The 14,826-nt window shown below is 41.5% G+C and overlaps 2 protein-coding genes across 4 annotated transcripts; both read right to left on the bottom strand.

Annotated features, from left to right (window-relative positions):
- Positions 1-94: 94 nt before the first annotated feature.
- Positions 95-4,685, bottom strand: fdps (farnesyl diphosphate synthase (farnesyl pyrophosphate synthetase, dimethylallyltranstransferase, geranyltranstransferase)). The gene is made up of 10 exons (XM_044358592.1): positions 4,504-4,685; positions 3,961-4,113; positions 3,728-3,868; positions 3,210-3,290; positions 2,993-3,115; positions 2,821-2,909; positions 2,623-2,695; positions 2,343-2,420; positions 2,083-2,217; positions 95-891 (listed from the first exon to the last, which is right to left on the bottom strand). Exons 1-10 carry the CDS (start codon positions 4,504-4,506, stop codon positions 691-693), a joined length of 1,077 nt encoding a protein of 358 aa, XP_044214527.1. The 5' UTR covers positions 4,507-4,685; the 3' UTR covers positions 95-690.
- Positions 4,686-5,101: 416 nt separating this feature from the next.
- fam189b (family with sequence similarity 189 member B) lies at positions 5,102-14,547 on the bottom strand. 3 transcript variants are annotated; one of them, XM_044360397.1, is made up of 15 exons: positions 14,066-14,547; positions 12,726-12,998; positions 12,569-12,625; positions 11,668-11,775; positions 11,390-11,506; positions 11,147-11,254; positions 10,840-11,000; positions 10,583-10,682; positions 10,403-10,475; positions 9,259-9,556; positions 8,771-9,132; positions 8,646-8,687; positions 7,536-7,711; positions 7,259-7,405; positions 5,102-7,096 (listed from the first exon to the last, which is right to left on the bottom strand). In XM_044360397.1, the coding sequence occupies exons 2-15, from the start codon at positions 12,957-12,959 to the stop codon at positions 6,842-6,844; spliced, it is 2,238 nt and encodes a 745-aa protein (XP_044216332.1). In that variant the 5' UTR covers positions 12,960-12,998; positions 14,066-14,547; the 3' UTR covers positions 5,102-6,841. The 3 variants fall into 3 exon arrangements, with proteins under 3 accessions (XP_044216332.1, XP_044216331.1, XP_044216330.1); XM_044360396.1 differs by lacking the exon at positions 14,066-14,547 and adding an exon at positions 13,249-13,885 and having other exon boundaries at positions 12,726-13,022; XM_044360395.1 differs by lacking the exon at positions 14,066-14,547 and adding an exon at positions 13,249-13,885.
- Positions 14,548-14,826: the final 279 nt, after the last annotated feature.

Here is a 14,826-nt window from a genome sequence, read left to right as displayed (position 1 = left end):
GAACATAGACTTGGAAAAAACTTAACCTAAACCTCAAACAGAAGCTACACAAAAACAACTAGATATCAAAAGGATGAAACAGAGACACACAAAATACTAGTCATGTATTTTTTTTTTTATTAAAATTCAGGCCAGTACAGACTTTATAGCAGCAATATAAAAATATATGGAATTAAGAAAGCCTATGTTCTGTCCTGTGCCTGGATGCATCTTACGTCATACATGCACTGTCCTTTTTGGCCCCTAATCAATTCATAAATCTATTCATACAGGATCAAAACTAGTTTGACAATTTCATTTGTAGCCTCATCCTGCCATACATTCTTTTAACAAAGTGAGCTATTTAAAACAATCCGTGTGTGTAATCCATAACGACATCATTCCTCCTCAGTAGAGAAATGAGTGGAGAGACTGTACATAATGCGCTAGGTTCAATAAATAGATAACAAGGAGCAAAAGACAGACTATTCGATAACATTCACAACCAAATATTTACGAATCACTGAAAAGTAAAAACAAAACTGCCTGCAGGATTTCTAAATATCACAGTCGTGTTTGGGCCATGCTGCTGTAGTCAGAGCCTCGTCCCACTCCTAAAGTTAATCTGTGCATCATGACAAGAGTCAAAAGGGGGACCGGGCTGATGTACCTGACACAGTTTATATAACTTCCAGAGACCATCATTCTTTCTCACTTGTTCCTCTTGTAGATTTTCTTGGCAAAGTTGAGGAAAACTGAGTGAGGAAGGTTTTGAGCGTGACATGCGATGAGCTTCTGTAGCCGCTGGTAGCTCTCATCTTCATAGTTGTGGTACAGTGTTGGCATTTGCAGGGTGTTGTACAGAGCTTTGACCTTTTCCACACTGGCATCATCATGGCGTCCGTAACATGCCTGAGGAGGAGATTAAAAAATGAAATGAACTTTGACTAATGTACTAGCAAGTGACTGTAGCACCTTTTAAAAAAAAAAAAAAAAAAAAAAAAGGTGAGACTAGAAGCCTCCACAAACATTGAGGAGACAGAAGGATAAGAACCATAAATAAAAGGGTAGCCAATACAGTTTGATTGTTCTCAGAAGCAATTTTTTTCTGGGGTGATGAATAGCAAAATTTCTATTGATGCAAAGTCTTGATTACATCTGCACTTTTGTTTGTATTATTGAATGATGTTTTAGGTAAAAATATAGTAGAAAAAGTATTAAATATCTGGAAAATGTGATTGACCATCAACACTAATTCTCTTTTTTAAAAGAAAAACAGCCAATAACACACCAGAAAAATGTATGGTTAGTTAATGTCACATCAAGAACCACTTTGGCTAAACTCTTGTGTACAACCACCACAATTTCTTAATGTGGTAAAAAACAAACAAACAAAACCCAACACACATTTATCCGATGCCTTAATTAAATCCAAAGCATTAGCATTGATATTTATTTATCAGAGAACGTGTCATTGGGCCAATGCTGAATTTTAAATGTGTGGCACTACAATTGTATATAATTAATTATGCAAAGCATGCAATTTTTTATGCTTCTATGCCTCTGACATTTTGTGAAGGAAACAGTGCATAAAACCTGCATTTTAAATAGAGCTGCAATGATTCATTAATTCTTTCGTTAACAGAAAATTAATCAGCAAGTCTTTTGACAACCGATTTATCGTTTGATTAATTTTTTATGAAAAAATGCCAGTTTCTATATTCCTCTATGAGATTAAACTGAATATGTTTGGGTTGTGAACTGCTGGTCGGAACAAAAGAAAACAATTGAGGACGTCACGTTGGCCTTTGGGAAATTGTGATTGACATTTTTCACAGTTTTCTGACATTTTACAGACGAAACAACTAATCAATAAATTAAGAAAATAATCATCAGATTAATAAATAATGAAGATAACCATTAGTTGCAGCCCTTACTTGTAAATATACAGTACATTGTAATACCACACTTCTTTAGTTTCATGTATAAATGCCCTCCAGCCAAAGAATCCTTGCATATCTCTCTGCACATGGTTTACAGCCACATAATATCAGTACATATTTGAGGTATTCAAATTGAAAGGCTTGTTATATGAAGTCCCACCTCCAGCTCCACTCTCTGTTCAGGAGTCATGACTTCCATGGCCGTCACTACCAGCCAGCTGCATTTGTTATCCTGGATGTCTGTACCAATCTTTCCAGTCACAGCAGGGTCTCCGTAACAGTCTAGGTAATCATCCTGCAAATGAAATACACTTGGTGATTATTAACACTGTTCGACACAATGTCGCCTGCAACATATTCTTCAATATGTGCAGCTGGTGAATTTGAATAAGATCGTTGTTGACGAGTAAAAGTAATTACCTGTATTTGGAAGAACTCTCCCATCTCAAGTAAGATGTGTTTGGCATTATTGTGTTCTTCTTCACTCACAATTCCAGCCTACAAAGATATGATAAAATCATTTTAAGGAAGAGTATATTTTATTTTCCCTGTCAAGACTGTCCCAGCTGTAAAGGCTGCACATTTACAGCACTGGCAGCATGTATTTATGCATGCTGCCAACCTTTTAGTGTTATCACCACCATGATGCCTATCAGTTCCTACTGTTATGTGTTCAAATTTATGATATAAACACACTCACCATGTACATTGCTGCTGCCACTGGGAGGTAAAAGGAGTAGAAGGCAGTCTTATATTTTACAATAGCTTTATACCTGTAAGACAAAGATAGAAATGTAAATGTAAACAACATTTTTCTCTGCAAAATTACTTTATAGATTTAATTTTACAACTGTGTATGAGGTGCCTCCCTTTTCTCTTCATGCCCTTGCTTCCTTACCTCTCCATGGTGAATCTATTGAGGTCAATCTGACCAGGTGGAGCCGTCATGAGGTCCAGAGCTTGGCCGAGCTCTGTCTGGAAAGATGTCTGAAATAAACAGAGTTACAATAAGAATACTGTATGTGTGTATGAGTGTGTGTGTCTTTTTCTTCAAATCAAATCTATAGTACCTCAGTAAATAGCTCAAGTAGGTGGACATAGTAGGGCTGATCCCTGCAGTGTCTGCGAAGTAGTCTGTAGATTGACCCTTCCAAGAGAAACCCATCATTGATGGCATCCAGACCTATTCCATCCTTTAAGACAAACAGACAAGATTTACATGAGACACTGAGTAAAAATTATTTACCACACTACAAAAAAAGCGATTTGGAATATGTCAAGTCTCACCTTCTTGTACCAGCAGGGTTGTCCTCTCCGAGTCACAGATGCATCCATAATATCATCAGCCACGAGGAAAAATGCCTGAAGCTACAAACAACACAAGAGACGCAGCTGTAACACATAGCACATGGAGTGTGACATCTTTTCTAAGTGTGAACTGATGTCTTCACAACAGTCACTCTGAGCCTTTCCTTGTCTGAAGTTTTAGCATTGTGTTAGGCTGCACATAACAACCTAATTTTATGAAGCCAGATCTCTTTCTTGTGCTTAAGCTACAAGACCTCTTTTCACTGTAATGAAGGATCATTCGTCTATTGCAACAGCGTGGCTTATTGATGAGTTTTTAATTATTTTTGGACAGTAATGCAGGTCTATGGAGGAAAAGGCTACACCAGACTTTGGACATACAGACAAAACTTGTTTATAGGATAAATTCACAGCTCCTTTTTGGTCTTTTTAATGAGATTTATGACAATAATATTTCCGACTTATCCTTTCACAAGCCATGACATATCATAACTCACCAATTCAATGCACCAGCCAACCAACAGAGCCCGCTGTACGGTGTCCTGGGTGAGCTGAGCGGGTGGCAGAAGCTCCCGCAATGAGCCAATCACAGACAGGCCTCTGTTCCTCTTGCCTCCAGGAGCATTGTACACCAAAACCTGAGGTGGGGGGAAAAAAAGATGGGAGGGACGATTCACTTTAAGTGGCCGAAACAGCCCATGACATAACTGCAAGAGACAAGACAACATACCTCTCTCAACCTGTTCAGGGCATCAGCCAGCACATGATCCGTGAGGTCTCTCTCTGTCAGCTCCGCCACTAGCTCGTCAAACTGGGCTTCAAACAGCTGAGCGTCTGACTGCAGCGCCTTTCCACCGTGCGTCCCGTTGCAAATGCTATCACCCTGGAAAGACGACGTGCAAAGTAGAGATGTACTATTTTTAAACTTAAACGGAGGGACGGTAAAGAACACGGTCCTGACCATTCTTTGAGCATTAATGAGCAAGCTTAGCAGGCGTCTCATTCCCATAACAACCGTCCGAGTGTCCCGACCAAACCGGAAACTAGCTGATTAAACTTGTTTGACTGTAACAGGTAACAGTTACAGTTAGCAAAGAAGAGCAAGGATTAAGAAAGGTGAAACACTATTATTATCGCACAAGTTCCCCTGTCATGAAAAGGAGCGTTGGCTGACGTTAGCTTACATTAATTTTCCACATCCAGTCTGTTATCAACGCTAGCTATAGCACACCAAATATAAATATTTTTTATTCACACACATGCCTTTACTTACCATAATTATACTGTCCGCTTATCCTAAACTGTTTAGTATAATATGGCGAAATCGTCTCTCTTCTGTTTTTGCGACTTGCTGTCAAACTTAAAGTCTGTGAACGTCTCCTGAATCCAGGATGTGTTGATTGTAGTTCGCAGTCACGCCGCTGTCCGTTTTATTACATGGCAGCAGGACTAAGGTTCCCAACGTCCCTTGCGAGTGGTGCATGTGGGCGTGGCTTCGGAAGGCTCCATTTGACATTGAGCATTTTCATTGGTCGGCCGCATCGAACCAGGATGGGCTTTCACACTGGTTGACCAATAGGATTTGAAAAGAGGCGGGGTTTGAGTGGAGTGGGGAGATTAGTGAACCTATGAATGAGCCTCAGCTACTATAATTGTAGTTTCACTGATAAAAGTAGAAAAAAAAGGAACAGAGAAAAAGAAAAATAATACCCACCTTTCGTTATAGTCTGTAATTTTGCCCTTTATAATATGTACAAAACATCAGTATAGGTATTTTTATTTTATGTCTATCATTTATTTCATATGTTGAAATACATAACTTGCATTGAAAGTTTTGCCATTGACACTGCATTTAAAATCTGGAATAGGTGTCATATTTAGATACATTTATTATTCAGGTTTCAAGGCTGTATCCTGTTAAGCCTGCCATACAGATATACATTTCTTCAAATAAATAATGCAAGACAGGAGGTAGAAACTTAGTGCCTTAATAAGGGGGTGTATGAGTGTGCCTGTATCTGTGTGCAGGCTAAGTGTGTATGTGTGTAAATCTTTAAAATTAGTTACATATGAGTGTATCCAAAATGTGCCTTTACCAATATGGAGCCAATAATCATCACTTGGTGAGCACATCAAAAAGACTTTCCAAAGAAAAAAACTCCAATCTGACACACACATATATTTATACGCTTCAAAATCCCATATCCAGAGCTGCCAGACCTATAATGTTCACTATCACCAGAGTGTCAGCAGCCTGAGGCTTTTTTTTTTTTTCATTTAACCACCCTCCCACAACTGCTGCCAACACATAATGTGAAGCCTGACCTCATAACAACTAAGTCTGTACATTTATGGCGAGAGACTCTTCATGTCATCAGAGTCACAGTGCAATTTACACCTATTTATCATACAGGATCAGGCTGCTTTAGCCGATGTCACAGATATGCCTGCACACATGAAGCATTTTCAAACCCTATTAAAATCAAATTAGGATGCAGAGGCATGTTTGGAGCCATCTGGTAGAAAACTTTGGGAATGCTGCCTATCTTTGACTCTGACCTTCCCTTTCATCTATCTTTTAACACAAACACGTTTCAAATGGCTATTATCATAAGTCTTGGGTGCAAGAGAAAAAAAGTAAGAAGCATTGTCAAAACATGCAGATTAAGACATTCTGAGGACATGTTACTTAGTTACACAGACGGTCAGGATCTAATGCACAAGATTTCCTGCTGTATTCGGGAGGCTGCAGCAAAACATGCATACATACGCAAATCAAACCATCGGAGGCCACCCACAGAGAATACATTTCAAAAGGCTGAGCATGTGTCTGTGGCGTGCATTAATGTCAGTGTTAGAAATGCTGGCTGCCTTTCATTGAAGGCCAATGTGGAGGTGGACAAAGGCGTGGAGAAAGTCATCATCTCAATTGCAAGAAGAAAAAAGACAAAACTCAGTAAAGGGTTTTCCATGTGAAAGCATTTGTCCTCATATACACCCCCATCTGTTTATCTTACATTATACTCAGCTAGCTATGTGTGGATAGTCTATTAAGATTTTTTTTTTTTTTAATGGAAGACAAAATAAGGGATTTTCATGATCACTCCACCTGAGCCATCCTGTGGATGAATAGCAATTTACAAAAGGGCCAGAAGCATATTGCAACCCATTATTATGTAATAGACTGAATGTACACTAAGTGGTTGTTGTAGCATGAATGCTAGAAGAGTTCTGTCTCCAGTCTTGAGGAAAAGATGTTTCCAGATGAGGACTGTGAGGGACGGAGTGAAGAATAAAGCAGTGTCGATGCTTCTGGTACGTTGGTCTCTGGCTAGAAATAAGCATCTAGTTACCATCTCACTACTGATGAACAGTGAAGTAAGAGTGAACTCTGGCTTGATGTTCAGAGTGATGAAGAGCACCACTGAATAAGGCCATAAGGCTTCAGGAAACTGAGTTGACAAAGAGAAAAAGGAGGGAAGACTTTCAAAATTTCAGTGCTAGATGACTCCGCTAAACTAAATCCTTATCATTAACCTGCCTTTTTCCTTACAAGCTCTTGCTTGCGCCTTATTTTCTTCCTCCATCCCTCTTTCATTTTCCTCTCCTCCTCACAGTGCAGACTCTGAGTAGAGAGCTCCTGATGACCCATGCGGCAGATGAGGCGTCACTAATCGCAGTAGTGACACTGAGGAGGAGGAGCTTAAATCTCCACAGCTGCGCAGGTGGATCCCCTCTGGGGCCCGGCTGCTGTGATGCCGGTTGTGTCGACTGTCACTATGGGAATGGTGGTGTCCACGGTGATGAGGGTGATGGGAATGATGGTTGGGGGGTCCTCGGCTGGTACTCCAAGGGTTCCGCAAAACCTAAAGATGATTTTATCAAGCAGAAATTTACACAAATGACTGATGTAGTGATCTGGACATATAGTTTAGTGTAAGAGGAGATGTGAAATAATATTTTAAATCTAAGAGAGAATAAATAAAATTAGTTAAGATTAGTTAAGTTAAGAGAATTTATTGTCATACTTGTTCCAAGGGCAGGTGGTTGGTGGCAGCACCCTCAGCACCACTCCTCCTCTTAGGCCCCGGTATTGTGCCCCCAACATGCTCGGAGGAGGGCGCAAGGTTGCGTTTAGAGCGCTGCAAGAAGCGAGCCATCAGAACACGAGTCACCTGAAGGACAGAAAAAAATCAGTAAAGATAAAGAAGGAATAAGTCAAACAAACAAAAGTCACATACCATACTATTTTATATTTTAGTGTTTATTCTTCCTGTATCATTTATCAACAATTTTCAGACTAACCTTAAGGTCCCCAAGGGAACGGTGGCAATCTTTAGGTAAACGCATTGGGGAGGTGGGTGGAGGTTTGGAGGGAACCTGCACCCCGGTAGCATCTGATTTCATGTTTTCTTTCCTTGGCAAAGCTGCAGCAGGAGGCAGAGAGGTGCGGGGCAGCAGATAAGCCTCAGAGGATGGACCTTTGGGAGATGGAGTCAGAAAAAAAGAGAAAGATTTTGGGCTCATTTGTCAAGTTTTAATACTGTTATGACCCAAAGTTGGTCTAATGGAGAGGTGAGTAAAAAAACTAGAAGAATATGAGAAATCAATTTGCATATTTTCTATTTTTTTATTGACAGATATTGATGCTCAAATCTAACTTTAGGGAGAACCCCGGCCAAAATAACAAGCCATTTCAAAGAAGTTTACATTTTCCGCAGTGTGTAAAACACTGTTTGACTTGTTACTTGCAAGACTGTCCTCATACACTGCAAGAATAAGGGAATATATTTTTTAAGTTTTAAAATGTAATAAATTAAACAGCATATCTCATGCTACTTAAAGTCTCAAAGAAGAAGGTTCATGTAGGGTGACTCCTGCAGTAAAGTCCAGTAACCGTGGAAGATATTTTGCTGTTACATGATATGCTGCATGTGAGGTACTATATTCAGACATTGCTGTGTAATCCTTTAGAAATCAGGGTGTATCATTTGAAAAACAAAATGAACTGGTGAAGCACATCATTTTCCCACACAATGTAATCTAATTTATCAATGGAATCAAATCATGGCTAATTTAGAAGTTGTCGAGCAGTTTCATAAATCACATGCACATGTAGACAGATTTGCATGTCTCCGCTGGTGCTTAAATCTGCTCTAGTGTCTAACACAGTTTGATAAATGATGGCCATTAACTGCACATTTGTTGAATTGTATCTTCTAAAAACAACTTAGAAGTGTTTTCTTTGGGCTTCATGCCCAATTAGACAGTCAAATCTGACAAGAGACACAAGAGAAGAAAGAGGCAGTGGCAACAAGCAACAAAGGCTGTGAGCAAGATTTAAACCCTGAACGTTTTAGACCATTGAGAGATGAGAGAATAACATCTTAAAGCCCTTTAGATAACAAGTCTTACCCGTGTCTGTAGATGCCTTGCTGCCTCCTGAGCCAAAGTCAACTGAAGAAGAGGAGACACAATAAGAAGTTATGAAAGCAGAAATAGTAAGGTAAGACATGTTTTCATGTTGGGGTCCTAATTACTTGTATCAGTGGAGGAGCCGAGGCCTGGCTCACTGTGTGACCTCACGAGGCGTAGGAACCCTTCGCTATCCCTTCTCACATTCTCTCCATCTTTCTCACTCTTTCCAGCCCTTCGTCGAAGGTACAAAGGTTGACGTGGGAGGGCCGGCCCGTTACCCTGACCACCAGCCTGCTCACTGGCAGCTGAGGAGGATGAAGTGGGGGGAGCAGAGGAGTCGAGGCCAGCTCCTTGGCGTGAAGGAGTGGAAGGGCGAATTCGAATCTCTGGGATGGAGGATCGCTGTTGAGAGGTGGAGCCCCCTATTGCTTCCAGCTGGGAGCAGCTACTAGCTAGCATGGCCTGGCGACGCAATACTGGAGACCTGAAGGACAAAACGGGAGAGCACAAAATAATATTTCTGTTTGTGGATATAGAACACTTCTCCCTTGTTATATTGAAAATTTGAGACCTTACAATATTATGTGGCACTATGTATGTTTGTCCTCACCTGTATGTGGTGGTAGCTGTGCTGGGTGAAGAGCAGGAGTTGGACCTCTCTCCTCTGAGAAAGCGCCTGGCTCTGGGTCCTCCTGCCAGTGGACTCTCTGGTGTTTGGGACGGGGGACCACGGAAGCTGATGTACTCCCCTCCATCTCCCATTTCTCCCCCCTCACCAGCAGACCTGTTGTACTTCTCTCCCTGGGGCCTCACTCCCACCTCCATCAGACAGGAGTCCTCGGAAGGGGAGGAATCATCGGGGATGTCCACGATCTCTGACATCAGCAGAGAGCCACTGTCCATGGACACTAAAGAAATAAAATGGTAATTCTTCATTATCAAGGCCAAACTTTAAGTAGAACATTGTTATCTGAAACTTACAGCAAAGTTTGAAAGATAAAATGTTGTTTCTTCTTATTATTTTTTTATTTTACTTAATTTTGTCTATCCCCTTAAAGTACGCCATAACTTACTTTAATTAACTTTTAATGCTCATTTTAAACTCATGAAGACATGTCTTTTAGATGAGCAACATTTCATTCTTTTTATTAACACATCTTAAAATATAGATAGAATTTAAACTATTGTCTAATCTAATACAGAAAATGAGTTTAGACTTTGTCAGTGCCCAAAAGCACAACAAAATCTCCAAATGTCCTTCCAACATGATGTTTACCTTTTTAAAATGAGCATTTTTCACAGTTTGGATTGAGATTGGGGGCATTATTGGTATTTCAAATTTAAACATTGTAGCAAATAAATGTCACATCTACATTCAGTCTCACATTCAACCGTTATTTTCATCATCAATGATTCTTTTTTTTATTTTTTTGATTAACTGATTCACTATTTGGTCTATAAAATGTAAGAAATTTCTAAAATACAGTCATCATAATCTCCAAGATCTAAGATGATGTCTTCAAAATGCTTATTTTGTCTGACCAACAGTCCAATACCCAAAAAAGTGTTAATTTTACAGGATAAAAAAGAGAAACACAGCACTGACTGGATTTTCGGTTGATAAAGTAATTGATTATAGTGCTTAACAAATCATTGGTAGTACCAACAGCTTTTTTTAAACTACAAAACCATAATAACACTACTTCTTTCATCAAGCACAAGTGGATCTGTAAAAACATGTGATGTTTTCTCACCCTCTCCGCTGAAGGCAGTGGACGTTCCTCTCTCTCCAGACAGCTCAGTGCCATGGGGGTCAAACATTGTTGCCTTGACAGTCACAGTAGACAAGGATCAGCATGGTCACCAGATACATCACACTAACACACAAGCACTCAGACACAGACACACACCATTACATCTATACTCATGCTCACCTGGCTGACAGCTCTTTGTCCCATCACAGCTTCATAAGGAGGAGGGCAATCAGTGGGGTAGAGAGGAACAGGGCTCTCCATGGAGCCATTATAGGTGATGCTACGAGTAAATACAAAAACATCGAAGTCAGTTCTGTCAAAAGTGTCCATATTCTGATGATGCAAGTGCATGATTGTCACATACTGCACAAGAGTGTTTTCCAGGATGTGGATGTATGATAATACATATAAAGTGCTTGTTTTTCAGCTTTTGGTACCTCTGGGCGTCTGTCTCAGAGCTGCAGGTGTACTCAGGAGGATAGTAGGGGGGCGGAGGGATGGGTGGAACAAACTCCTCAAAGTCCATGATGTTGGTCAGGAAGGCGTCCTGAGGAGTAGTGCATTCTGGGTTGACGGAGCGAGAGCGATGTGGTGCCAACTAGGCGGGGAGAGGAGACACATCAAAATCATACAACAGAGGGGAATAGGGGTACAACATTTTTAGCTTAAGGCAGAAGTGTGGTTCTTTTGCTGAGTACTTTTCATTTGTAAATTAAATGTAGAATGTGCTGTGTCTTTGCTCACCAGGTGCACAAGGTCCAAGGAGAATATGTGGATACTGCAGGTCACAGTGGACAGAGTGCAGATGATGGTGGAAAGAATGCTGAGACCACATGCACTGAACAAAAGGTCCTGTAGAGCAATATGCATTCAGAAAACTCAAAATTCTACGACTACATATAGGCATTTTTTTTTTGACTAAGTTGTGGGAATAAGTAAAATTTTATGTTCAAATTGGGTCTCCAGTATAGATAATGTTCTACCCACCTTCAGCTGACGTCTGACTGAGTGGCAATCAGTATTCGGGTAGAGCACTAGGGTCTCCTCCTCTGTGATGGAGCAAGAGTGACTGGGTGCACAACACACACACTGTTTATCCTCCACCTACACACATTCCCAAACACAGAGAACTGGTGTAAATTACTCATCTGTACACTAAAAACATATCCTTTTAACAAAACTATTCCTAGCACATCCCCCATGCATCTGGCTTGAAGGGCGTTTCAGCATGAGGCAGAAGACAACACTTGCATAACGTTGTGTACCTGGCAGGTGAGCATAGACTTGACCATCTGTGCATTCTGACAGGAGAGCATTGAGCCGGCCAGACTGAGGATAACACATACTGCAGACAGCAGCATGAACAGTGACACCTGTGGAGGAGCACAGAGCCAAGGTTTGATTCAGAGCAGGGTGACGAGACATGTGACATGGAGAACTGAGAGTTGTAATCTCCCAAACAAAGACTACAGTCAGTTTCACTGATACGTATTCTTTAGATCAGAGAGGAGGTACTAATAAGTGAAAATACCTAATTTCGTTTTTGGATGGACAAAAAACTACAAACTTTTTTTCCCTTCGTGGCATGGCCAGATTAACCCACTAGGAGACACACACACACTCAGTTTTGCTTTGTCTGACTTATGCTAGTTTGTAGTAAGTTTACAGAATATGTAAAAATAATATAAAAAAATGTGTTTTACAACTACACAGAGGTCCCATCTAAAAAGTGCTCCAAAATTAGGAAATAATATAAGAACCATTTTAAGGCCCTATCAGTTTTCAACTGCTGTTTCCCATGTCAAGAATGAACTCTAGTTTTGAAGCCCACATGGACAATAAGTCCTTAAAGTGCTCCAAAAAATAAGAAAATTTAAAATCTAACTGGGCAAACTCCATCTGCTCATGAAGACTTTATGATATGATGAATGGTGACTAAATTGACCTTGTGGTGGGATTTTCTCAAGCTTTCACTTGAGTTTGTATCATGCTAGTTGTATATGTTCCAAAAAAAAATTCAGTGGTTGACACAAAGTGAACCTCTGGCTTTTGGAGGGCCCCTGTATGTCTTGGGGCCCTGCTTGCCTTTTTGCTAATCCAGTCTTGCTCCATGTCACACTGTTTGACATTTAAAGGATAGTAAGCATCAGATGAAAATATACACACCACCAGCGTTAAAGGTCTCCTCCATGAGATTATTCCAACGATCCCTGATGCCACCACCTGGAAACAGAGTACACATGCACAAGACAACACACAATTTAAGATCTCTGTTGTTATATTCTTAATAGTGTATGTTGTTGTCAGTCAATTTCATACTTACAAAGAATCCAGCCCAAAACGGGCAGGACTGCCTCACGCGTGCTGAGGAGGTGAAGGCCATGCTGGTGAAAGAGAAGGCCAGGACCATGGCCCCCAGGCCCAGGTGGCACAGCCCCAGGTACAGGAGCAGCCGTGCACCACCAGGCCCCCGGCCTGACATGCCACGGCGGCTGTCTGACCAGCCTCGAGACCCCGAGGCTGAAACCACGCTGCTGGAGTCTGACGGCGAAGGCATGTTAGGCTCTTCTGTGTTTGGGGAGGTTTGACGCTTACTCTGGGATCATAAAACAAAGTTCAGCTGTGTTGGTAGATGCAGAGGAGAGTAGAAGAGGGAGAGACATAAATTCTGGCATGAGAGCTCCACTCTGTCACAATTATGCACCAAGCTCTCCACTGGCAGGTGCCATAGTTTCTGCGCAATGCCCCATGGTGTGCACTATAGTCCCGTCAGTGAGTCCAAGAACTTTGTCAGCAGAAAGTTGAGAATTGAGCAGCCACTACACACTCACAGCCACCGTACTCACCTCATTTGACATTTCAGCCATGATACAAAGACTGCTTCAGTCAATACAGTGTCTCTTTCACCCAATGCAGTTCACAGGCCATTATAGCCAATACTATAGCAGTCTATACCATTCTCCTGCTCAGTCGTTTCCTGATTAAAACACAAGCACAAAAACTGGGCTAGTTTTTAGCAAACTGTACATTTTTGTTATACTCATTTCCTTTTTTCTGCTCCCTCCTCTCCCTCCTCTCGCCAGTGGCATTGCGGTAACTCGAGACCCGAGCAGGCCGCAAATTCTAAAGCATCCCGAATAAAACAGCTGATGACTCGTTTGTTTCAAACCCAGCAGAGATGATACGAGCCGGTCAGTTCGCGTGTCCGGTCAGGAAGAGCATCATCCGAACATGCGCGCTCCCCTCTCGCGACCTTCTGTTAGGTCCTCATGCTGTCACGGAAGAAAAGACGGTGTGGGGATCAAAGCCCAAGATCAGATCAGTTCGTTCGGGAAGCGAGACTAATTACCTCGACATGAACAGGAAATAAATATCTTCCATCGATTTTCAAACTGCACCAAAAATAGCAGCCGGGCTGGGATGAATCTTTCCTCGCGGGGTTCGAGCTTTGATAACTCCACCTCGGGGGTTTTGCGGTGGTCCACACGCACCTAGACCCCCCCACCCCCCCCCTCCTCCTCCTCCACTGCCTCTTCCCTCCCTGCAGTCACGCGGGCATCCCGTTCAGCCCGTGTGTTTGTGTATGTGTATGTATCCCGGACGTTTACCTCACAGCCTCCCACCAGACGTCACATGAACATAACAACATATCCTATAGCCTACCTATATCCAGGATAACATATTTAAATTTGTCCAAGTTTGATTTTCTTCTTTTTATTTGTCCCTCCTGTCTTTCCTCTCCTGCTCCTGCGTTTTTTTTTTCTGTTCCTCGGCGGAGCTCCGACTCTGGAAAGAAATGTATCGTGTTTGCAAACCGAAACCTGCCCTATACGTGATGACAAGGCACGCAAAACGTGCAGGCAACTTGAAGATGCGGCAGAGCGCGCGCACACCGTCGTGGTGCTGATGCTGCGAAGGAGGGGCGGTTGCCTAGCGACAGGCTGCAGCTCCTGCTGCTGCAGCAGTGAGAAAAAAAAAACAAAAAACAACAAACTATACTGGCCGTTGTGTTGGGAGGACAGTAGTTAAAAACAAGGCAACATGGGGTCCTAGTAGAGGGAACGAGTGTCCTATAGGTGCCTGGTTTTATCTACAAAATAACCAGCAGTGTGTCTGTTAGTAGACATGTCTCCTTTCTGTGTCCTTGAGACACAAAGCAACCTCCTGCTTAACTCTGTGAAATAAACATACTTCAATCTTTAAGTTGGAAAAAAAAACTATGATTTAAAATTGTCAACAGTAATGCACCTGAACAATCACAAAAAAGTAGATAAATGCACAAAAGACAAACAAAAATAGCGTCAAATGTCAAAAATAGACTATGGAAATGACTGCAAATGTGAAGGCTGAAGCCCAAAGTTATTGTTTCAACCAAGCTAGATAGATAGATATACTTTATTGACCCCCAAAGGGGAAACTACAAA

Source organism: Thunnus albacares, chromosome 8, assembly GCF_914725855.1.
Source record: "Thunnus albacares chromosome 8, fThuAlb1.1, whole genome shotgun sequence".
Lineage (NCBI taxonomy): Eukaryota > Metazoa > Chordata > Actinopteri > Scombriformes > Scombridae > Thunnus > Thunnus albacares.
The sequence above is the reverse complement of the archived record's forward strand: the minus strand, read 5'-3'. Positions and strand labels throughout refer to the sequence as shown.

What these genes read in the sequence shown, in the direction of transcription:
- fdps (XM_044358592.1), bottom strand. An exon ending in CCCTGAACAGGTTGAGAGAG is followed by an intron (nt 3,869 to 3,960) that starts GTATGTTGTCTT and finishes CCCCCACCTCAG; the next exon opens with GTTTTGGTGTACAATGCTCC. An exon ending in AACAGAGAGTGGAGCTGGAG is followed by an intron (nt 892 to 2,082) that starts GTGGGACTTCAT and finishes TCTCCTCCTCAG; the next exon opens with GCATGTTACGGACGCCATGA.
- fam189b (XM_044360395.1), bottom strand. Translation starts at nt 13,269, where the DNA reads ATGGCTGAAATGTCAAATGAG. An exon ending in CGGCTCCTCCACTGATACAA is followed by an intron (nt 8,688 to 8,770) that starts GTAATTAGGACC and finishes CCTCTTCTTCAG; the next exon opens with TTGACTTTGGCTCAGGAGGC. An exon ending in ACCACCTGCCCTTGGAACAA is followed by an intron (nt 7,097 to 7,258) that starts GTATGACAATAA and finishes AATCATCTTTAG; the next exon opens with GTTTTGCGGAACCCTTGGAG.